The sequence below is a fragment of the Acinonyx jubatus genome, chromosome A1 (assembly GCF_027475565.1).
Source record: "Acinonyx jubatus isolate Ajub_Pintada_27869175 chromosome A1, VMU_Ajub_asm_v1.0, whole genome shotgun sequence".
Classification (NCBI taxonomy): Eukaryota; Metazoa; Chordata; class Mammalia; order Carnivora; family Felidae; genus Acinonyx; species Acinonyx jubatus.
This window is the reverse complement of record NC_069380.1, coordinates 154,268,170-154,292,396: the sequence shown is the minus strand read 5'-3', so window position 1 is coordinate 154,292,396 and position 24,227 is coordinate 154,268,170. Positions and strand designations below refer to the sequence as shown.

Sequence of the window (24,227 nt, the reverse complement as noted above, 5' to 3'; positions counted from 1 at the left end):
AAAATATGTGTACCAGATCTTGTTTTCAGCTGTGGATTTTGAGTTATTCAGAAATCAGGATCTAGAGATGGGGTCCAAGTTGAGGGCTCTGGCATCCATGGCAAAATTTGGTCTGGACATCTGTTCTCAGAGACAGAGACCCTTCACCATTGCCTGACCAGGACTCAACTTCACCTCAGGTCATTGGTAGACTGGAGGCTCCAGAGGAGAAGACTGATAGAGCTGGAATATGAGAATGAGTGTTGCAAACTTGAGCATTTCCTGGTATCTGTGTCAGCGATGCCTACCCCTTTGCCTGGGTTTGTCTCCTTTCCTCCCTTGGCTCATCTTCCAAGTCTGTCCTTGACCCGCTTGGGTCCACCATCAAGCCCATCTCCAGACACAGAGATCTCAAAAATCCCCCATTTTCCAAATTCTCAGGGCATTTATGGACAGTTATACATGTTAATGTTCAGCATATGCTACTCTCTAATGTTCACCAGTTTTTGGTTGTCACCTCAGATAGATAGATAGCCAGCACCAGGGAAGCAAGCCACTAGGGCTCTCTTCTCCCTTGACACTTAGACCATAAAGCACAATGTTCAGGCATGCCACTGTGCTGTTCCTTCTTTTTGGCTGCTGGTCTCAATTTACTGTTCTGGAATGACTTTTATTTGCTTTTAGGCCTTTCTGAGGTAGGGAGAGGATCACCAACAGAAAGAGGCTTTGTTAATTCATTTATTTAAAACCTTTATGAAACTATTTTAAATTACATGTATGCTCAGGAGAAGTGAAATAATATGGGCATTGTGGAAAGTAAAAGTCACTAATCTCTTGCTCTGCCTCACCATGTACCTTATAATTCCACCCACCTGAGGTAACAAATCTGTCCTTGTCTCTCATTTAAATCTTAAAATACCCTTCGAGCATTCAGTCATCATTCTGAATAGAATTTTGGAAGAAAAAAATATCAGGATGAATGTTGTGACTCAGAAAAATAGAAGGCAAAAAGGGAATATTTTAGTTTTCTATAAAATGAAATGTTTTAAAGCTACAAAGAGTAGCTTTTAGTGATTTAGTGATTGACCCGGAATGGGAGCTTGTGATTCTCTTCTTGTCAAATAATTGTTAACTCCAAGTTAATCAATTAAAACCTATAAAAAGAGTCCTAAGATGAGAGAATTGGTCTCTCTTTGGAAAGGAGTCAGTAACCTGATTAAGTTTTTGTTGTTTACCTGTGTCACTTGCCCAGTAAGCTCTTTTCATCAGGATTATGTCTTTGCTGCATTTGTGCATCTGACTTAACCCAAAGCCAGTGATGAACATCTACTTGTCCATTGCAACAGTCAGCTCTCTAAAGGACTTAAAGATAGTCAGGACTCTCTGCAAACAGGTAACTTTGTATAAAGGACAACCCAGACTCCTGTTACTTTATTATATAGAGAATAATACGTTTACCAGCATATGAAAGCCAGGTATTATGTAACCCACAGAATACACTGTGTTGATTATAAGAATACTTCTGTCCCATTATTCAGTCCAGCAAGACTTTGAGTAAATAGATGGATCTGTGACTGTTTGTTCATTCATCCATCCATTAAACATTCTAGGCACAGCAGATAAAGACATGAGCCAGACACAGCCCCTGCTGTCAAGGAATTCAGAATCCAGTGGAGAAGACAGACTGAAAAATCAGTGGCTATAGCTATCCTAGAGGTTCATGCAAGTTACCATAGACATACAGTGGAAGATTGCAGACCTGACGTGAATGCCGGACCAGTCGGGAAATATGCCCAGGACGTGGTGACACTTAAGCTGAACATGAGTCAGCCAGGTAGCCAACATGAGAGGCAATCTAGACAAAGGGTTTGAGGTAGATGGTAACACACCATGAGAGAGAGAGTATGCTGCTTCCGGGTTATTTTGGCTAGAGTAATGGTCTCTTCACTGCATTTTTCATTGGCAAATCTGCTCTGTCCACAGCATACAGGCGTGATGAATAGGGGGCTGCTTAGGACAAAGTCAGATGTTGAACTGAGTGAGGGGTGGTATGGGGAGAAGGGGGCAACTGTCCTATTTAGGCTTATACGTGGAGAATATTAACAGCTACAGATTCTTCCTTTTGAATCCTTGGCCTCATCTGACCCTGAAGGTTTCCAGGCATGTGTAAGCAATTGCAGAGCCTGTGTAATTCATAGATTAAATGGCCTTGTAGTCTGTCACTAAAATTCTATTTGCTTTATATTTATACGGCTTGGATGAGATGTACCTTTGTGAGGGGCACTCTTGGTACATGATTGATGGCTCTTCAGACAAGATGTGCTAGTTTAATACTGGCCTTGGTCAAGTAGGAGAGGGGCACCTGATTTGTCTTGCTCTTAATCTCTCAATGTACTTGCAACTTGTACTGGGGCTGCACGTTCTGTTCTTCGGTGCTTCAGTTTTTCCGTGGATGGTAGAATTTCAGTGGTGGAAACGCCCAAGAGAGGTAGTGACGCTTCCAAGTCAGCACGTTCATGTTTGTTGCTGTGAACTGGCTGGTCTGACATGGCCTCAACTGTATTTCTAGATCCCAGAGGGTTTCTGGGGAAGAAATTAAAGTGGAATTGTTTCTTGATTAATTGCTGATTTTTCTCATTTAGCAAATCATTTAACAAATTTTAGGATTGAAATTTGATTTCAGTAAAAGTACGTGCGCGTCAGCTATAGATGTTTGTTCATAACAACCCTGTGAATGTGGATTATATGTGTGATTTTAATGCATTCGTTGGAAATAATGTTATTTTTCACAAAGTAAAAACATTCGTAATTTTGCTACAAGGGAGAATATTTGCTTCCTCTCGCACATTTTATTTAATAATTTTACTTCTTTAAAAGCAAAACAGCACACAATTTGAAAATGAAATTTCCCCAAAGTGTTCAGTTTGCTAATATGTTTTTCATTTTCTTCATTATGCTATAGTGGAATGTTGCCATACTTTGAAATGTGCAACTTATCTCCCTGGAGGCAGCAGATGGTGTGACTAGTGTGTCTTTTGGTACAGGATTTATCATGAGAGATGGCATCTAGCACTGGGTTAGAGGGGGGCCCTGTCCTCAAAGAGCATTGACTCCGGCCCGATTACCTCATTACAACATTTATGTTAATTATTATTTTTAAATATGAAAAACCTACAAAAATGGAAAGGTTTTGGCACTTTTTAAAAGCTTCCTTTTTCTTAGTCTGTATAAGAAAATGCTTTATGTAAGAACTATTTTAGTTATTTCAATTGTATTTGCAAGTGTTTTGTCATTGCCCCGCTGCTAGAGGACCAGCTGATCCCTTGGGAAGGACATGATTTTATTGGTATTTCCACTTTATTTGTGATCTGGTCTGTAGCTTTGAAAGTCTGACAATTTCATTTCCTATAAGGAATATTGACTCACACTAACCAAGCTCACAAGAGTCTTTTGCAAAATCCAGAGCTCCATTTTGGTTACGTACAGTGAAAAATACAGCTTCAAGCAGATCTGGCAATCCCCTCCCTCTAGGTGAATTGACATCAGAACCTAGGTCACGACAAAGCAGTTTGTTTGGGGAGTAGAAGTAGGCCATCCCTCCATGAAGCTGTGCCTGCCATTAGGACTTAGTCACATGTTGTGAGTCATGGTGTCCTTCCGGAACTGTGCTAACAGTTTTTTATTCTTCCTGGACATTTTTAGTCTCCTGCTGATTACTCTGTTACATCATCTCTTTAAAAAGAACAGTGTAGAGGAAGAAAGACTTCCCCTCTACCCTCCTTGGTTTGACTGTTGGGTCTATGAAATAAACTGACAACAGGCAGGTTAATGGTAGAAAAGATATACAAATTTATTAATTTTTAACATATGCCATGTGGGTGTTATGGGAGAAAATGTGAATACCTAAAAAATAGTGAGACTTGAGACCTTATATGCCATCTTAATAGGGGAAGGGGAGAGGGAATTTAGGCCACTTAGGAAATAAGAGTGGGCCCTTAGAAGAATAGATAGTAGGGGTGATAGTTGGTGACAAAGTTTGTCTAGGGATACTGTCAACTTCCGGTCTCTTCTGTGACAAAAATCAATCTTCCCTCATTGATGAAACTCCCCTGGAGGGGACAACTGAATTTCTTTTGGAGGAAGTGTTTTAGGCAGATAAGAGTTGTTCAGGGAAAGCCCCTCCCTGCATCTGCTGTTTTTCCAGTGTCTTCAGGTCAAAGTAGTCCGTATACCAAAGTGTCATATTTTGGGGTGGTGACTCCTGAAGTCCTGTAACAGCTAATACGCACTTAACTCCCAAAGAGAAAATAGCTTTATTCTGAGTGCAAACTCCAGGAGAGTATTTTGTTTGTTTGTTTGTTTGTTTTTTCCCTCTTGTGCTGTAATCAGTTAGCAATGTCTGCCACAGATAGGAGAGGAGAATGATATAGTTTCAGTAATGTAAGTTTGGTCGCCTTGGCTTAAATCCCACCTTTAGTATATAGAATCAAATAAGTACTCTGATTAACATTTAAGAACAACATTCTGTGCTCTTGGAGATCATTTGAGAAAATCCTTTTAAAGCTAGAAGAAGTCTTAATTTTCTCCTTTTATAGGTCAGAATGCATTTGTCTTGAGGGACTTAATGACTTCCTAGGGCTGGCTGAACAATGACTCAATCCCAAAGTTTCTGACTAATGGTCTAAGCATATTTTCTTAGAAACTGTAATAGGTCTAAGAATCCTAAAGATTGATGATTTCATTTTCCAATTTAATTTGAGAAATATCTTTTCCCTTTTAGGATTAAATTTTTTATCCTTTTAGGTCAACAATATAAACATGAGGATTACTACATAGAACAGTAGTACTTAATCTTGGGTACACATTAGAATTATTTGGGAAGTGTTAAAACACACACACACACACACACACACACACACTGTGCAGGCCTCCAGCTGACAAATTAAATAAGAATCTCTGGGGCGGGGAACAGTTACTGATACTTGAAAAAAGTTTTCCACATGATACCACTTTGCAGCCAGGATTGAAATAGTTGATACAACAATTTGAAAATTTTTTGAAGTGATCAAACACTTTGAAATGGTTAAAAAGTCATTGTTGGCATTAAATTGGTGAAGGAATCAGTATGTTTATTAGCCAAAATCAATCTTTCCATATAAAAATCACAGAGTTAGAAATTCAGATAAGTAGAGTACTAAGTATTTTTCATTCCCTAATTCCGAATACAGGCATCAAATAGGAAACAGGAAAAATAGCGATAGCTGTGATCATAATGATGAATTATTCTCAGATTATTCCACGGTAAAATAAAGGAAAATATTTCTTTTCACATTTTGGGTAAAATGCATAGTAATAGTATTCACTCTTTAGTTTAAATTTCAATTTCAGATGAATGGAAACATGGCGGTAGGGGATCTGAATAAATACTCTAGGAAATCATGCAGGTGTGCCCTTCCAAACGAGAGGACTATTCACTGATAATGTGTACAGTGATATTAAAATTTTGTGTATATCATGCATCAGAGATTAGTAATTGCTAGAACAGAGGCTTTTGGTCCTTCACTGCTCATTTATTGTAGTGCTACTGAGAGTGTTGTGATTCCATCTGCCATTTAATGATAGCTAAACCATGCATGGTGTATGTAGCTACTAGAAGGGAATGCTGGTCCAAAATCTAAAACAAAGAACAACAGGTAGTTACCTTTAAAATGAATTTTAGTATTTAAGTATTCCTGATGTTTTGAGCCTTCAGAGTGCCTCAAAAGATGAAGCTATGGTATTAAACCGTGAAGGGAATAAGTTTCCTAGCTTAACATATTTCCTTACTGCTTTCTTCCCTACTTTGCCCTATAGTACATTGTGTATACAGTAGACCTCAGGTTATCTGCTCTTTGAGTTCTGTCATTTTTCTCTCTCACTTGCCCCTGCTCTCTCTCTCTCTCCACAACTCCTTCCTCCTCCCCCCTTCCCCCTTTCTTCTCTGGCTCACACTTTGGTTTTTTGTTAGTTTTTTAACATTTATTTTTGAGAGAAAGAGACAGAGCATGAAGGGGAGAGGGACCGAGAGAGAGGGAGACACAGAATTGGAAGCAGGCTCCAAGTTCTGAGCCGTCAGCACAGAGCCCAACGCGGGGCTCAAACTCAGGAACAGTGAGATCATGACCTGAGCTGAAGTCGGATACTCAACCGACTGAGCTACCCAGGTGCCCCTCATACTTTGTTTTAAGATAGGGAAAGGCTTTAAATGGCTTTTCAGTCTCCAGAGCAAGACTGGAGAGAAAGCAATTGCAGTGCTGTCTTGCACTCAAGAAAAAGTTGGAAGAATATTACACACACTTAAAGTGGACCAACTAATGTTGAAGAACTTGAAACAAGACTTTAAACAATTAGATTAATCATTTATAGATAATCAGAGTTAAATGGCTGGCTGGTCATGAACTAGAACCTTCCCCGGTCTGATGAAAATACATATTGTATAGCCTCAGAGCTGCCATTGTAGAAAGCCCTCTTATAGCCCAGAGAATTCAGAGTTATCACTCTAAAAGTTGACACTGAAACATGTCATTGAGGACAGCTTTTTTTGTGTTACTCTTTGGATTGGCAGGTTATGACAAAACTACATTCATGTTACTTGAATACATCTTTTGTCTAGTTTTACATGCTTTTTGACTTGTCTAGAAAATGACATATTGCGGTTTTTATTAGCTTTAACCAGGTGTGATTTTCTTATGGAAGATACCCCAGCAGGACTGCAGTTTAAGGCGAATAAACCAGTGAAGCTCAGAAAGGCCATAGCCCTCCTTCAGATGGTAGCAATGAGCTGAGAGACTCATTAATCAACTACAGAGTCACAGGTGTGATGGCTTGCCTACAAACTGCCAACAGACTGTGAAAGTCACATCAGACAGGCTAAATTGTCAAACTAGACCCATCCACAAACATTTTAACAGAGCAAAATTCCAACTCTTTTGTCTTTAACATGTGATTTTGAACTGGTAAATTTCCTCCAAACCTTCTATAAGCTTATTTTATATAATAAAATTCAGATTTATTGAAAACAATCAGATTTGGCATTTTTTCTTTGCTAAAAATTTCTATCAGTGTTTTTATTTCTTATTTTTCTTAATGCTTCTTTCCTCTCCTTTATCTTAAAAGCCTATTCTTACACTACATGAAAGGATGGAGAATGGAATTTGCCTGTGTCAAAGCTTTATCAGTAGTGAAAATCCACTTTGTTGCATGTGCATATGCTTGAGCTATGCCTCTCCGAAGGGTTTCATTCATGAGGAGATGTCTATAGATGTTTTTTAATGGAAGGACTATGGAGAGTAGTTTTTTTAACTAGAAGAAATTCTCTACGCCAAGTTAACAGCTCAAATTTTTGCTTTTTTTGATCTCCAAGGAATCATAATTTTTACTTTGTTTTAGTTTATTTCTTAAAAATTGGCACATCACAAAAGAAGTCAAGTTAAACTTTAAGCTTGATGTGTGATTTTGTCAAGAGTTTTACAACAACATGACAGTAATTTTAAAAATGAATATATAGTTTATATTTTGGGAGGATTTCAGTGAACTCCAGTAAAATATATGTGATGGCCTTAAGTCTGATGTTCCTAGATCTATTTTGTAACTCCTTCGGTAACCTGTATTTTTTATTTTTTGTACAAATGGAACTTACCCGTAACTCAGAGATTCATATTTTCTTTTTTCTTCAGTGCAATTTCACTCTATCGACTGGAAAGTGTTGTATTGTACATTGGTGCTCATTGAGCAGAGGAAATAGAATTAAGTGTGGTGTCAATAGAAGTTGTGTGGGTTCTCTAGAAACTTGCCCCTCAAAGCTTGTCCCATGAACAGCAGCATTAGAAATACAGAATCTTGGGTCCTACCCAAGACTCACTGAATGAAACTGTGCATTCTTATAAGATACTAAAGTGATTCATATGCTTAATGAAAGCTGGAGAAGCATTAGGCTAAGGGAAATTAGGTAGTTCTTTGCTCTTACCAGTTTTTACCTGTCATTTAAATATCATCCTATTATTGGGGCGCCTGGGTGGCGCAGTCGGTTAAGCGTCCGACTTCAGCCAGGTCACGATCTCGCGGTCCGTGAGTTCGAGCCCCGCGTCAGGCTCTGGGCTGATGGCTCAGAGCCTGGAGCCTGTTTCCGATTCTGTGTCTCCCTCTCTCTCTGCCCCTCCCCCGTTCATGCTCCGTCTCTCTCTGTCCCAAAAATAAATAAACGTTGAAAAAAAAAATTTTTTTTTAAAATAAATAAATAAATATCATCCTATTAAATACTATTATAAATGAGAGTTCTCGTATAAAAAACATAACCAAACTCTATTTAATTTTCTGGATGTTATAAGCAGTATTAAATACAATGAATGTTAACTTGAAAATAGAACTAAAACACCCCAATAATATTGTTCAAGGTGGCATTTGATCTTTTAAATATAGCTAAGTGAACATTAAATATACAAAGGCCAATGATACTCTGCCAAAACATCTATGTACTAAGTCTGGATATCTTATTCTAGTGTAGGAAAAAGCAGCATTTACAAAAAAGTGTGAGACATACCTTTGTGTATAAAAAACTTATCAACCATATTTTCATTCACTGTAAGGCAATTCAATTATGAAGTTCTAAAGTTCTTTCATGGCCTTGTTTTATCTTTTTTTAATGTTTTAAAATTTAAAACGGTGGAAATATTCTTTAAAATAGCAGAATTCTTACAGTGTCCCTTATGAAGTTTTTTATCCGAATTAAATGCTTTCCTCCATCACCAATTCTGATTAAACAAAGGCTGAATGAAGTATGTTATTTCTCACCTTTTGAATTGTTTCTTTGTCCCTTGGAAAAATATGAACATTTACACTACATAGACTGGAATGTCAAGGAGATAGAAGTCACAATTTATACTTAGGGAGTCATACTCTAATTCACATTCCTTGTCAATCTCTGTTCTGCCAAAATAGTAGTAGATTATATATAAAACATTGCTAATAAAATACTATGTTTACTATTCTGTGTTGACCTTAAGTTGATACTAAAGAGTTACTTTTTAAATTTTATTAAAAAAAATTTTAATGTTTATTTTTGACAGAGAGAGAGAGAGAGAGAGAGACAGAGCATGAGCGGGGGAGGGGCAGAGAGAGAGTGAGACACAGAATCTGAAGCAGGATCCAGTCTCTGAGCTGTCAGCACAGAGCCCGATGTGGGGTTCAAACTCACAGACCGCGAGATCATGACCTGAGCCGAAGTCGGACACTCAACCGACTAAGCCATCCAGGCGCCCCTTGAATTTTATTTTTTTAGGGCTTTTTTTTTTTTTTTAGGGAGAGAGCAAGCATGAGTGGGGGAGGGGCAGGGAGAGGAAAAGAGAGAATCCCAAGCAGGCTCTGACAAGGGGCTCCATCTCACAAGTTGTGAGATCATGACCTGACCTGAAACCAAGAGTTGGACACTCAATCAACTGAGCCACCCAGGCACCTTGATACTAAAGAGCTACTTTAAGGAGTTTGGCAGGGGAGCAAGGAGTGAATTTTTACAACTAGAAATTAAGAAGTTAATTTGTGTTACTACCAGTTTGTAGTTAATTTCATAGTTTCCACGATGAAATTGAACAAACTTTTATATTTCTACAATTTGTATATACCCAAGATTCTTTTGGTAATTCTTGGTTAAAGAGACACCAAGCTGATTTATTCTAGGGGTAAATATTTTCACAGAGGAAGCCCTGAGTAACCACTTATTTTAACTTGAAAATATTTGAAGGATCGATAGGAATGTAACAGAATGAAAGAATGAGAATTAATGGAAGTACTAAAAATTGTGTCTCACATGCAATCCGTATTTAATTGAATCAGTGTGAATAGGAAATGATATTATGTGATATTGTGTGATGTTCTGTGTAGTATATAATAATACAATGATAAAGGTTAAATTTTCAATTAAAAGATATATGTGCTTGAAATTTCCATTTACATTTGGTATTCTATGCTCATGTTAGCCTCAAAATATTTGTCTTGAGTATCATCTTGAATTTTCCCCATTCTCTCACCCCATTTTGCTTTCTGTGTATGTCACTGCATAACTTTTTCCAACTGTTCTTTTGCTGGCAAATATTAGAAGAGCTGTCGCATCAGAGTGTCATCATAGGTGGGATATATAACTGACAACTTCATTTTAATGGAAATATGTATAAAAATATATGGTCCCTGGGATCATTGAAAAGTATGTCTTGAAGTAAGCCTCATGATTATTTTTTTTATCTACATTTTTAGTGGCTAATATTTTTCCATTTTTATTTTAACTTAGAAATTATATATCCCCCTTCAATAATATAGAAATGTTCCCTTGTCATAATAAAAACTCAGAACTGCATTTAAATTCATCCACACTCCTACCAGTAAAGTGTTAATGAAATTAATAGTGAAAAAATATAATGATTTCTACTGGGATAATTACATGGGTAATTTAACAGTAGATTTGGATGAAGCTAGAAGCATTTGTACGATATACAGTTAAACCTCCATGAATGGTACTGAGAAAATCAAAGACTGTCACATGGTCTTTTAAATACAAAAGGATTCTTTAAAAATGTTAAGTAGTAGCAATTCTTAAACGGTAAATTTTCACGTTTATTATTCTAATATATCACTTTTTAAAAATATGTGGCTAATTGTTGTTTCGTGATGTGACTGTCCACTTTTTAAAATACAACCCTCACAGCAAAGTTAAAAATTCAGTCTGCATGTTTTTTAATTTTGTCAATTAAAAGGACAGAGTGAACTACAACTTCTCTCAAACAACTTGGGGCAGTTTTCAACTTTAAGTGTGCTCTTTGGAGCTGGTTTCCACACAAAAAGACTCTTGACAATCCCATTATAGCAGATTTAAAATGTGAAGAAATTCTTCTCAAGGGAAGAAAATAGAGCCTCGAAATGTTTAAAGCACTTGTTCCTTGATTGGCAACCTGCTGTATATTTTCATATAAACTTTTAATCCTCAAAAAACTTTCTATAAAACGCTTGTCAGGTTCTTAATTATAAACATATGAAAATAGATTCAATGAAAGTAACAATTTGCTGAATGTCACAGTGTGTACATGAGCAAGCTAGGATTTGAAGCCAAGGCTGGTGGCTAGCTCCAGAGCCCACATCCTCTTCACCTCTTACTGCTGGTGAAATGCAAGTTGTAAAGACATAGAAGGTGAATGTTTTGTGTCTGTGAACATGCATGTCATATATGTGTTATTTTTAAATATTTTATTCTGAAAGTGTAGCAAACAGAAAAGGACATAAAACTTAAATGCGAGGCTCTATAAGTCACCGTAAAGCAAACATTCACTTAAGCACCACTGATAACCAGCACCCAGGAATATAACATTGCCAGTACCCTTGAAGTATCCCCCATGCTCCCTGCCAGACACTACCCTTTCCCTTCTCCCCTAAGATGAACTATTCTCTTGACTTCTAACACTATAGTCCAGGTTTGTGTTTCTTATAATTGTGGTAAAATATACATAACATAAAATTTACCATTTTAGCCTTATTTATTTATTTATTTATTTATTTATTTATTTATTTATTTTAATGTTGATTTATTATTTTGAGACAGAAAGAGAGCAGGGGAGGGACAGAGATAGATGGAGAGAGAGAATCCCAAGCAAGCTCTGTGCTGTTAGCATCGAGCCCCACACAGGCTCGAAATCATGATCTGACTCAAAAACAAGAGTAGAAGGGTTAACTGACTCAACTACCCAGGCACTCCTAGCCACTTTTAAATGTACAGATAAGCAGCATTAAGTATATTCACACTCTTGCACCATCATCACCGCCATCCTCTCAGTTTCCATCTGATCTTGTCTTGAGGTATAAAATTAGTCTCTTCTAGGCAGTGGACAGATGGGTCATATTTTTTTAATCCATTCTATCACCTTACATCTTTTGATTGGAATGTTGAGTTTACTTATATTCAACGTAATTATTGATAGATAGGTATTTATTGTCATTTTATTTGTTTTATTGTTGTCTCTGAAGATTTTCTCTCATCCATTCTTGTTTTTTTCTCTTTCATGGTTTTCTTATTTTCTTTAGAAATATACAGTAACACCTTGGTTTGCAAGCATAGTTTCATTCTGGAAGCATGCTTGTGATCCAAAGCATTTGTATATCAAAGCGAATTTCCTCATAAGGAATAATGAAAACTCAGATCATGTGTTCAACAACCCAAAAGTATTCATATAAAAGTGATTACAATACTGTAATATAATACAAAATACTAAAGAAAATACAAACTATAAAGAAAAGCAAATGAACTCGCACTTACCTTTGAAAACCTTTGTGGCTGGTGTGAGGGAGACAAGAGAGAGGAGGGTTACTGTGTAGGATGACTTTCACTATCACTAATGGAATCATTGCTATCGATTGGCTCAATGGCATCTTTTTCTTTTCATGCAACTTTAACAAGGAACTTATCCAATGGCCTAGAATGAAGCAAAGCATCCCTAAGCTTACTCTTGTATGGAAAAGCAAAGGACTGTCCATGGGTACTCTGAAGTGACAAACAAGACACTAGTGCCAGTTGTGGGTACTTTCCAACGTTCTGAAAAATCACTGATTTCTGTCAAACACCATGGCCTGAGACTGAGCATCTGAGCATGGGAGATGATCACCCACAGTCCTGCAGTAAGAGAGAGAGCAAGCGAGAGAGAGAGAGAGAGAGAGAGAGAGAGAGAGAACCATTGGCTCAGTTGTGATCGTGTGACTTTAGGCATCATGTACTACTCCTATAGCAAGACATCTCTCTTTTATCAAGTTAAAATTTATTTATTTCTCTTTTATCAAGAGAAAATTTATTTGCTCATCTTGTGGAACAGTCACAGAGCGAGTTACTTGCAATCCAAGGTTTTACTGTATTTGGATTTCTTTCTCTTTATTCTTTGAATATTTATCAGTGGTTTTTGGTATGTGGTTACCATTAGGCTTGTATATAACCTCTTCTACATGTATAGCAGTCTCTATTAAGTTAATGGTCATTCAAGTTTGAACCCATTCTTTTCTCCTCTCCTCCCCATGTTTTAGGTACATATGATTATATTTAATGCCTTTTATTTTGTGAGTTCCTAGATTGATTTTTTATAGAAATATTCATTTTTACGGTTTTTGTGTTTCCTACCTTTATACTGTCACTTTTGGTCTCTCCTTTTCACTCAAAGAATCCCCTTTAAAGTTTCCTTTAGGGTTGGTTTAGTGATCATGAACTCCGTTAGTTTTTGTTTGGGAAATTCTTTATCTTTCCTTCTTTCTGAATGAAAGCCTTGCTGGATAGAGTATTCTTGTCTACAGATTTTTCTCATTCAGCACGTTGAATATATCAGGTCACTGCCTTCTGCCTTGTAAAGTTTCTGTTGAAAAATCTCCTGGTAGCCTTAGGAGTTTTCCCTTGTAAGTTACTGTGGTTTTTTTGTCTTTCTGCTTTTGAGATTTTTTTTACTTTATCACTATATTTGCCAGTGTAATTACAACCTGTCTTCGTGTGGGTCTGCTTTTGTTGATTTTGATGGGAGTCCTCTGTGCCTTCTGGATCTGGGTATCTGTTTCCTTCCCCAGATTAGGGAAATTTTCAACTATTATTTGTTCAAATAAACTTTCTACCCCCCTTTCCTCTTCTTTTTCTGGGACTCTTACAATATGAATATTATTATGTTTGATGGAGTCACTGAGTTCCCTCAGTCTATTCTTGTGTTACATAGGTTTTTTTTTCTTTCTTTTGTTCACCTTGATTACTTTCCATTACTCTCTCCACTAAGTCATTAATATTTTTCACTTCTTCTAGCCTATTGTTCATTCCATTAAACATGTTTCTCATTTCATTTATTGAGTCCTTTATCTCTGATATGTTATTCCTTATGTCTGTGTTAAGGGTCTCACTCATGTCATCCACTCTTTTCTCAAATCCAGTGGGTATCCTTATGATCATTGCTTTAACTTTTCTATCAGGCTTGTTACTTATATCTGTTTCGTGTAGATCTCTGGCCATGGCCTTCTCCTGTTTTTTCACTTCAGATAAATTTTCTGTCTGCTCAATTTGTCAGCCCCTCTTTGTCTGTTTTTCTGTGTTAAGAAAGTCAACTATGTTTTCTGCTCTTGAAAGTAGTGACTTTATGAAGCAGAGGTCCTGATGTGCACTGTAGTGTTCCCTATTCACCAAAACCTGGCACTTCAGGAAAGTATCCTTTGTGTGTTTCTTATAGTCTGCTGTTTTGTCTGAGTCACTTTTCCTTTCAATGTAGTTGTCTGCACTGCCTCCTTGCTTGTGGGCTGTACTTGTTCTCCGTGGTGTTAGTGGTGCTTCCTCTGAGGCGGCATGCTCACCAGGGAACTTGGGAGCAGTATGGGCCTATTAGTAAAATTTGTGCTGGGCCACTAGTCCTATGCCAGATCCCCTGAAACACTGTAGCTGCACACCTGGCCAGTGGGGATGGGCACCAGACTGGGCATAGTGCAGGAGAGTGACTAGGTGTGACTGTGCTCTACATGCCACAGTGGCTGGGAACATGTGGCTGCTGGATGCTGTGTGGCAGCTATGTGGTGGGTGTGTGTGCTATGTGCTATGGGTGCTGTGTGCCCCAGCAGCTATGCACATGTACATGCAGTGGCTGGGTGGGGTGCACATGGCTGTAACAAAATTTGCCCTGAGGCCAGTGCCAAGACTAGCAGGCTTGGCGTGGGTGAGTCATCAGGGGAACTTGTGGGCATGGTGCACTGTTAGCAGGTTAGGTAGCAAGTGGCTGTGGCCCTACCTCCTATAAATGGCCCTGTGTTTATATTGTTGGGGGCTGGGAAGGAAAGTAGCACCTGCCAGCTCCCTCATTTTGGAAGAAGCTACCTAATACAGTCTGAAATCAGTGTGACCAGATCTGTCTCCTGTTTGCCTGTGGTGTTCTGTAAACTACTGTTTTTATATTGCCTATCCCCATAGGCCATTGTCTCTTTAAGGGCAATGGCCCAGCTATCCCTGCTCTCCATGCTTGCCCAGTTCTGAGTCCGCTGACTTTTAAAGTTCCAGCCTTCAAATCCCACTGGTAATACAAACTCATGGATTTCAGCCCCTCTGGTTTTCAATGCCAAAGGTTATAGCGATGAGTCTTCTCCATGTGAGCTCCCTATTGCAAGGGCCTGTTTCTCTACCCTCTCCATATGTGCAAGCTGCCTTTCTTCTGTAGGCAGCCTCCCTCTGCCTTTCTGATCCTTCTGGCCTTTCAGATGCAGCTTCTTCTGGGTGTTTAGTTGTGGAATTTGTTCTACCCATCTTGGACTGTTGTTTTATTTACTTGGATGTGGATGATATCTGCTTGTAAATGTTGGACTGGGTGAGCTCACAATCCTCCTACTCTTCCATCTTCCCAACTTCTCTCCTGTGTACTCTTCTTTTGTTGAACACTTGTGTTTCTTCCACTTTGTGGCAATTGTGAAAAATGTTGCCATAAACATGGGTGTACAATTTTCCCTGCTTTTAATCCTTTCAGATAGTTTCCCAGAAGTAGAATCATTGTATCATGTAATATTTTGAGGAACTGGTGCCGTATTGTTTTCCACACACACTGCAGCATTTTCCAGTGGCAATGCACAAAAGTCCCAGTTCCTCCATATCCTTCACAACACTTGTTATTTTATGTTTTTTAAATAAATTTCCTTTTTCAAAGATTACATACATGAAATAATATTTTCTAATTATTCTAGATTCTTTTCCTTAAGATAACATTTGTGAGATTCATCCATGTAGTTGAATGTAACTGAAGTTTTCCCTTTTTGTTCTGTATAGTGTATCATTGCGTATGACTGTATCCAATTTTCCATTTCACTGTTGAACATTTGGGTTATTTCCAATTTTTAGTTATTGTGAATAATGTGGCTGGAAACGTTCACCTACATAAATCTTGGTGTGTGTGTGGAGTATAATGTGTATATGCCTAGAGGTAGAATTGCTGGGTCATAGAGTATGCCTATGTTCAACTTTAGATTATACCAAGCTATTGCCCAAAATTGTGTACCAGTTTACATTCCTGCCAAAAGTATATGAGTTCTCATTTCATCATATTTTCACCAATACAAATGTAATTTTAGCCATTCTGATAGATGTGAATACTAATTATGGTGAATTTTACATATAAAGCTTTTGGATAGCATCTTTTGTGAAATGCCTTTAAGCTTCACACCTATTTTTATTGTTTTATTTACTGCATTGTTTTAATATTAAAAAATATAAATTTATGTGTGGAGGATTGTATGAATGGATGGGAGATACAAACCCTTTGTTGCAAATATCTTCTTAAATTCCTTGGCTTGCTTTTTTACTTTTCGAATTATTTTTTTTCTAAATAGCAGTTATTTTTTTTTTAATTTTTTTAAACGTTTATTCATTTTTGAGAGACAGAGTGTGAGCAGGGGAGGGGCAGAGAGAAGGAGACCCAGAATCCAGAATCTGAAGCAGACTCCAGGCTCTGAGCTGTCAGCACAGAGCCCAATGAAGGGCTCGAACTCACAAGCCGTGAGATGATGCCCTGAGCCGAAGTTGGACGCCCAACCGACTGAGCCACCCAGGTGGCCCAATAGCAGCTAATTTTTATATAGTAAGATTTATTAAACAATTCCCCTTTCTGGATGTTATTTTGCCATTTTATTTTTTTATTTATTTTTATTTTTTATTTTTTAACGTTTATTTATTTTTGAGACAGAGAGACAGATCATGAACCGGGGAGGGGCAGAGAGAGAGGGAGACACAGAATCGGAAGCAGGCTCCAGGCTCTGAGCCATCAGCCCAGAGCCCAACGCGGGGCTCGAACTCATGGACTGCGAGATTGTGACCTGAGCTGAAGTCGGATGCTTAACCGGCTGAGCCACCCAGGCGCCCCATATTTTGCCATTTTAGAGAAATCTTTTCCCGCCCCAAAGTAATGAAAATATTTTAAGATTAGCTTTCAATATATTCTTTAAATGGGAGGTGTTAAGATCTTGATTGAATTTGCATTATGTCTAAAGATGAATTTGAAGGTAATTGTTATCTTTATAATATCAAGGCTTCCAAGCCATGAACATCGTATATCCTTCCTTGGGTCTTAAATTTTTCTTAACGTATTTTCATGTTAGATATCTTGTATAGCTATCTTGTTCATCTTGCTTTAGAATTTATTTCCCAGTTTTTGTGACATTTAATGCTTTTGTAAATCTTATATGTAAGTTTTTATTTTCTGTTTGTTGGTAAATTGAAACGTAAAGTTTGTTGATAGGCCTGTAACTTTGTTAAATTTACCTATTCTAATATTGTTGCCAGAAATTTTTGATGTCCTTTTAAAATAATCATATCATTGAGAATAACAACATCTTAATTCCTTCTTTTTTTAATCATTAGAGCTTTTCTTAGCTTTTTCTTACCACCTTCTTTACAGTCTCTAATCATATACTGAATTAAAATTGTCACTGTATGGATTGTTCTGTCATTCCTTAATCCCAAAGGGTATAACTTACCTGAGACTCCTTCTAAGTTCTATAAATTATGAAACAGGATACATTTTTGAACAAATAATTTTTTACAACTTCAGCTTGTTACCAGTTATATAGTATATATATAGTATGCTATATAGCATACTAGTATATAGTATAGCATACTATATATAGTATATATATATATAGTATGCTGAGATTATATTTTTTCTACAACTATCTTCTGTTTCCATTTATTTTTATTTATTTATTTTTTTTATTTCTCAATGTTCTGACCTGAGCCTCTCCATCACTGATTTCCAAAAACAAAATTTCTTAAAATTCGAACCCCTGAATTTCAGCCTTCTCACCTGATATTTTAATACTAACCCCCCTAAATCCATGTATGTTACATTCTTCTTTTCATTCTATAACAACTGCTTTTAAATGTGGCTAGGTGTGTGTTTCTGTTGGAATCTTACAAATCTTACAAATTTATTTTCATTGACTGATTTAACAAAACGTTAACAGTAAAAGGCACACCTGACTGCTCAAATATATTTAATTGCTTACCAGCTGTATCTCTATCATTAAAAATAGTTCATCTTGATGCACATCCCTCAGGTTGTTCTTCATCTGATATGAAGGAAGTCTTTATTCCCCTCAGTATAACATATTTTTGCTGATCACTCAAATATCTCATTATTTCAGATTATTAAATAGTTAAAACTATTATTTTGGTTTTATGTAGCAGTGGAAATAAGCATAAGAGTTCAGTCTGTTTTGGGGTGCTTGGGTGGCTCATTTGGTTAAGGGCCTGACTTTGGCTTAGGTCACAATCTCATGGTTTGTGGGTTCAAGCCCCGCATCGGGCCCTGTGCTGACAGTTTGGATCCTGGAGCCTGCTATAGATTCTGTGTCTCCCTCTCTCTCTGTCCCTCCCCTGCTCACACTCTGTCTCGCTCAGTCTCTCAAAAATAAATAAACATTAAAGAACTTTTTTTAAAAAGAAAGAAATCAATCTGTTTTTTTGTAGCAGATTGAAAAATTAATACATGTGGGGCACCTGACTGGTTTAGTCAATAGAGCATGTGACTCTTGTTCTCAGGGTTGTGAGTTCAAGCCCCACGTTAGGCATAGAGCTTACTTAAAGAAAAGAAAATTAAAAAGAAAAAGCAATACATGTACTTTTCACTGACTTCTCTCCACTCTCTTAATCAGTGTCTTTCTACCTCACACAGTATTTGGAAAAAGATAAGAACAAAGATAGCGCTTCTTAAGTTTCATTGTTCCATTAATAGTCATGCTTTTTCTTTACTTAATTTCTGCAGACTTAGCTCTCCACTGTACCTAGACCTTTCAGATCTGTGACAAATAGTCACTCCCATGATTCAGATTTGTTGAGATTAGCTAGATGTATTCAATGATGATAATGATGTAATGATGACGACAGTGGAGGTGGTAGTTGTAATGATGCTAGAATAGCCAGTTTGCAGAAGCTTTGAAAGATGTTCTGTACCTATATAAAGCAGAGTGTGTACTGGTTTCATTGGGCATCTACTTATAAGGTAGAGAATTGTAGCAAGCTCTTACATCGGAATTTTAAGCAGAACTTGACATTTGGTGTCAAGAACCATGCAGTGTCTTCACACATTTTGAAACTACATTGACACCATTTAAGAACAAGAACAGTTTTCCAGATAATTTCTATGAACTTATTATTTCTCTATAATGATTATAGTAATATGTTCTATTTTATTATAAGAAGATAGTGATTTTTGTTTGAAACTTTCACTTTTTCAAGCTATCATTATCGGATATCCCCTCACCAACGCAAAGAAGCATCTTTGAAAGAACATCACACTAAAATTATTAGAAATCTATCAGTAAATTCATGCTTAGAAAGAGTTGAAAGGAATGGACAAGAAATATGTAGATCTATGCAAACTGTGTTCTTTCCTGTATTTAATTCACACATCTTGAGCCTGTCTCAATTTTAGGCCATATAATGCACTGCTGAATAATTGTACAATTTGAATTCACAAACTACAAAATTTTGCTCCATTTTACTTTGTCCCACTACAACCTGATTCCATTAAGGAGCTTAACTAACGTTTATATTCATTACCCCAACCCAGGCTAGTATAGCTCCATGTGCAGTTTAGAGTAGCTAAAGGTCAATAACATGTATCCATGGTGAATTTTTCAAGAGAATGTCAGAGTAATTCACGTATTTCGTTGCAATAGAACTTCATTCGTTTCAGGAACTTAACCATTCAGATTGGTTTACGTCTTCGGTTGCCATGAACCTAAATTTGACATAAGGAAAGTATACTCAGGTACCATGAGTTGTAAAAATATGAAATACATATGATTGTTCATATTAACAGATAATTCATGTTCATATTAATTTCCATATGTGGACCAAATTTATATTTAATCATTTTGTATAAATAACTCAGCTAAAATTACCATTGGCATATAGACTAAGAATGTATTATGAGTTAATTGAACCAAACTTTTTTTTTTTTAATAATATCAAGGAAACCTGGATCATATTTTTCAGTAGCAGGGATTAGGCACATACACAGAATCCAAAGTGGGAAAGAGAGTATAAAGCATTTTCAGAAAGGAAAGAAAATTTTGCTGTGTCCAACCATAAACTTAATAAAATTAAGGGAATGTATTGCATCTTATTTATCATGGTAGTCCAATTTGGTAGCAGAACAAGACTTGTCTCATGCCAGAATATTTTACCCCTCAACTGAACTTTTATTATACTTGAGCTATTTTCTTTTATTAAATGTTTATTTATTTATTTTTGAGAGAGAGAGTGGGGAGAGAGAATCCAAAGCAGACTCCACACTGCCAGTGCATAGTCCGTTGTGGGGCTTGAACTCACAAACTGTGAGATCATAACCAAGTGGAAACTAGGAGTCAGACACTTAACCAACTGAGCCACCCAGGCGCCCCCTTGAACTATTTTCTTAGTGACTGCTCTAGATATTATAAATATGCAATTTTTCACAATTTACTTAAGATTAGTAATAACTTGGGGCGCCGGGGTGGCGCAGTCGGTTAAGCGTCCGACTTCAGCCAGGTCACGATCTCGCGGTCCGTGAGTTCGAGCCCCGCGTCGGGCTCTGGGCTGATGGCTCAGAGCCTGGAGCCTGTTTCCGATTCTGTGTCTCCCTCTCTCTCTGCCCCTCCCCCGTTCATGCTCTGTCTCTCTCTGTCCCAAAAATAAATAAACGTTGAAAAAAAAATTAAAAAAAAAAGATTAGTAATAACTTAATTTTAGTTATTTATACTATAGTATTTATATTTACTATTAACTAAATACTAGTATATTTAGTTATTTATACTACAGAGACTTTGCTCCTATATCAGTCCATTTCCTCCTTCCTCTTTTGTGCTCTTATTGACATACATATTAAATCTACTTATATTTTAAACCCAACAGTACGGTTTTAATTATTTCTTTATGCAATGTTTTAGAGCATTTGAGAGAAAAGAGGAAGAATATTTATGCAGTCTCTTATAATTATTGCCTCAAATATTTACCTTTTATGGTATTCTATTTCTCCTGTGGACTCGAGGTACTATCAAATATTATTCCCTTTCAACTTCAGGCACTTCCTTTAGTATTTCCTGTAAAGCAGGTGTGCTTGAAACAAATTATATGTCCTTGTTTATCTGGAAACAGCTTTATCTTATATTTCTTTTTGACGGAATAATTTTGTGTATTTAGAATTCTTGGTTGATAGTTTCCTTCCTTTGGCACTTGATGTCGTTCACTTCCTTCTGGTTTCTGTTGTTTCTGATGAGAGCTTTAAAAAAAGAGAGATGAATATGTCAGTACACTAATAACAATGAAGCAATGAGTACTAAATCTAATTACCAAGTGAAAGAGAATTATAGATGACAGAAGGTATGGAGATTTAAAACTTAGAAATTACATTGGTTTTTTAACCGTTTTGAATGTTTTGATATACCAGAACTTTCCTAAAAGGAAAAATTCAAATCACCAAGATTTACCAAAAATATGCATCAAATTGAAAACAACATCATCTAAGCAATTAGATCTTAATTTTCATCATACAACTGGACTTAAACTGTCAAGAAAAAAATTATTGTTTTTCTCTGAGCTTTTCTGAGAACAGAAAAAGAAACATACCTAATTATTTTATTAAACGTATAACTTTTTGGGGTGCCTGGGTGGCTCAGTTGGTTGAGTCCAACTTTGGCTCAGGTCATGGTCTCCCAGTTTGTGGGTTTGAGCCCCACATCGGGCTCTGTGCTAACAGCTCGGAGCCTAGAGCCTGCTTCGGATTCTGTGTCTCCCTGTCTCTCTGCCCCTCCCCCACTCATGTGCGCGCTCGCGCGTGCGTGCGTGCGCGCACTCTCTCTCAATAATATAATAAATGTTAAAAAAAATTTAAACATGTATAACTTTTAAATTAAGCCCTAATGAAGATAGCCCTCCAGAAAACTATGGGTAACTATTAATGATAACTGTTAGTGACAATATACTAAGTAAAATTTGAACAAATCAGTGGAGCACAGGGTATAATGCAATACAATGAAGTTGGATTTATTCCAGGTGGGTCAAATATTATGACAACATGCCAAGGCTAAATAAAAAAGGTCATGTGATAATTTTAGTAAGTGATGATAAAGCATTCAGTAAATACAATATAATTCCGGATGAAAATTCTTGGTTGATGAAAACTGAGTGGGACATTCCTTTAACTTAATCTCAACCCAATAATCATCATTGTCAGAATCAAAAGTATGAGAGACTGTCTTTTCAAATGAGAATAGGATGGATGCTATTTTGATGTAATATTTTTTATAAAAAAATTAACCTGAGAAAGTTAGAATTAATGAGAGATCAGTTATAAAGTCAGTTTTAAAGTAAACGTACAAAATCAATAGTTGTCCCATGTAGTGACAATAGACTTAAAATGTGGAAAAAAAAAAGCAGTAATAGTAGCAATAAAAACCTTAAAACAGTCCACCTTAGAATAAGTTCCATGAGAAAATGCAGTCTCTATTAAGAAAATGTAGGGGCACCTGGGTGGCTCAATTGGTTAAGCATCTGACTCTTGATTTTGGCTCAGGTCATGATCTCAGAGTCATGAGATCCAGCTCCATTTTGGACTAGGCGCTGGGTGTGGAGCCTGCCTAAGATTCTCTCTCTTTCTCTTCCTCTGCCCCTCACCTGCTTTTGCATGCTTTCTCTCTCTAAGAGAAAAAAAAAAATTAGTTAATTAAAAACAACAAAAAAAAGACAATGTAAAATTGCCCTGAAATTTGAAAAAGAGAATGAATAAATTGAGAAATGTAACATGCTTAAAAAAGGAAAATAGAGTATCATAAAGATGGTGTTTTTCCAAATTTGATTTATAGTTTGAACAAACAAAAAGTATTTATCTTGCATGCATGAAGCCATAGATGTAGTGTGAGAATCAAAAATCACAACTAGATAAATAATGAAGGGTAAGGCCCCCTCCCATGTCCTCCAGCCACTCTACTTCCCCAGCAAATACTGGTGTTCTGACGTTAGTTCTTCTGATATACTACCCTGTATAACTATAACTTTGCATAATATACTTAATCGTATTTCTTTGGCCTTACCTATTGACTCCTCACAATGGATAGAGATAAAATTAGTATCTTCAACTGCCTCCCGCTTTTCCTTTTTAACCTTCCTACTGTTTACCACCTAATTTTAATTGAATATTTTGTTTTGGTTCTTTTATTATTTACAGTCATAACTCTAAATATCATATTAATTAATTAAAGGATATCTTTTGACCTATCACATAGAAGATAAGAAAATTGATGTTCTGACCTGAGAAAGTTTTGTTCATATTATTTATAAATTGTGTTGGTTTTAACATTTACATTCTGTTTCTTTTTTTTAAGTTTATTTATTTTGAGAGAAAGAGTGTGTGTGCACACACATGAGCAGGGGCAGGGCAGAGAGAGAGAGAGAGAGAGAGAGAGAGAGAGAGAGAGGAGGAGGGAGGGAGGGAGGGAATCCCAAGCAAACTCCATGCTGTCAGCATGGAGCCCCGTGCAAGGCTTGAACTCATGAACTGTGAGAGCATGACCTGAGCCAAAATCAAGAGTTGGAGGCTTAACAAACTGAGCCACCCAGGCACCCCTACTTTGTTTCTTAATTAAAATTCTCATAGTTATTTTAATCTTACTTGTATATTTAAATGCATTCAATTCTCATTATTACCTGTTTGCCATAGTTTTTCCATTTATTTCTTAGTTTAACTTTGGTCTTTTGTAGTTTGTTCAAATGGGATCATACCAGTTGTCTTTTTTAAATACTGCCTATTTAAATATTTTTTGTTTGTTGCTGTTGTTCTTTTTAATTTTTTTAAATGTTTATTTTTGAGAGAGAGAGAGAGAGAGAGAGAGCGAGCGAGCATGAGCAAGGGAGGAGCAGAGAAAGAGGGAGAAAGAGGTTCCAAAGCAGGTTCCATGCTGACAGCAGTGAGTCCGACTTTACAAACCACGAGATCATGACCTGAGTCAAAGTTGGACACTCAACCAACTGAGCCACCCAGGTGCCCAATTTTTTTTTTTTAGTTTTTATTTTAATTTCATTTAGTTAACAGACAGTGTAATATTAGTTTCAGGTGCACAGTATAGGGATTCAACTCTTCCATACATCACCGCGTGCTCATCACTACAAGTGTTGTGTTTATCCTTGAATGACACTTTGACTGGCTGTGTACCTA

At 36.9% G+C, this 24,227-nt stretch overlaps 1 protein-coding gene across 5 annotated transcripts in view; it reads left to right on the top strand.

Annotated features, from left to right (window-relative positions):
- KIAA0825 (KIAA0825 ortholog) overlaps positions 1-24,227 on the top strand; it is a 382,909-nt gene that overhangs the window by 200,313 nt on the left and 158,369 nt on the right. Inside the window, exon 21 of one of the 5 annotated variants that reach the window (XM_053222285.1) lies at positions 6,685-8,234. The exons of the other annotated variants lie outside the window; for them this stretch is intronic. Coding sequence (XP_053078260.1) covers positions 6,685-6,700 — 16 coding nt within the window. The 3' untranslated portion in view covers positions 6,701-8,234. Of the gene's footprint in view, positions 1-6,684; positions 8,235-24,227 lie in introns of those variants that run through there. 5 annotated transcript variants of the gene reach the window in all.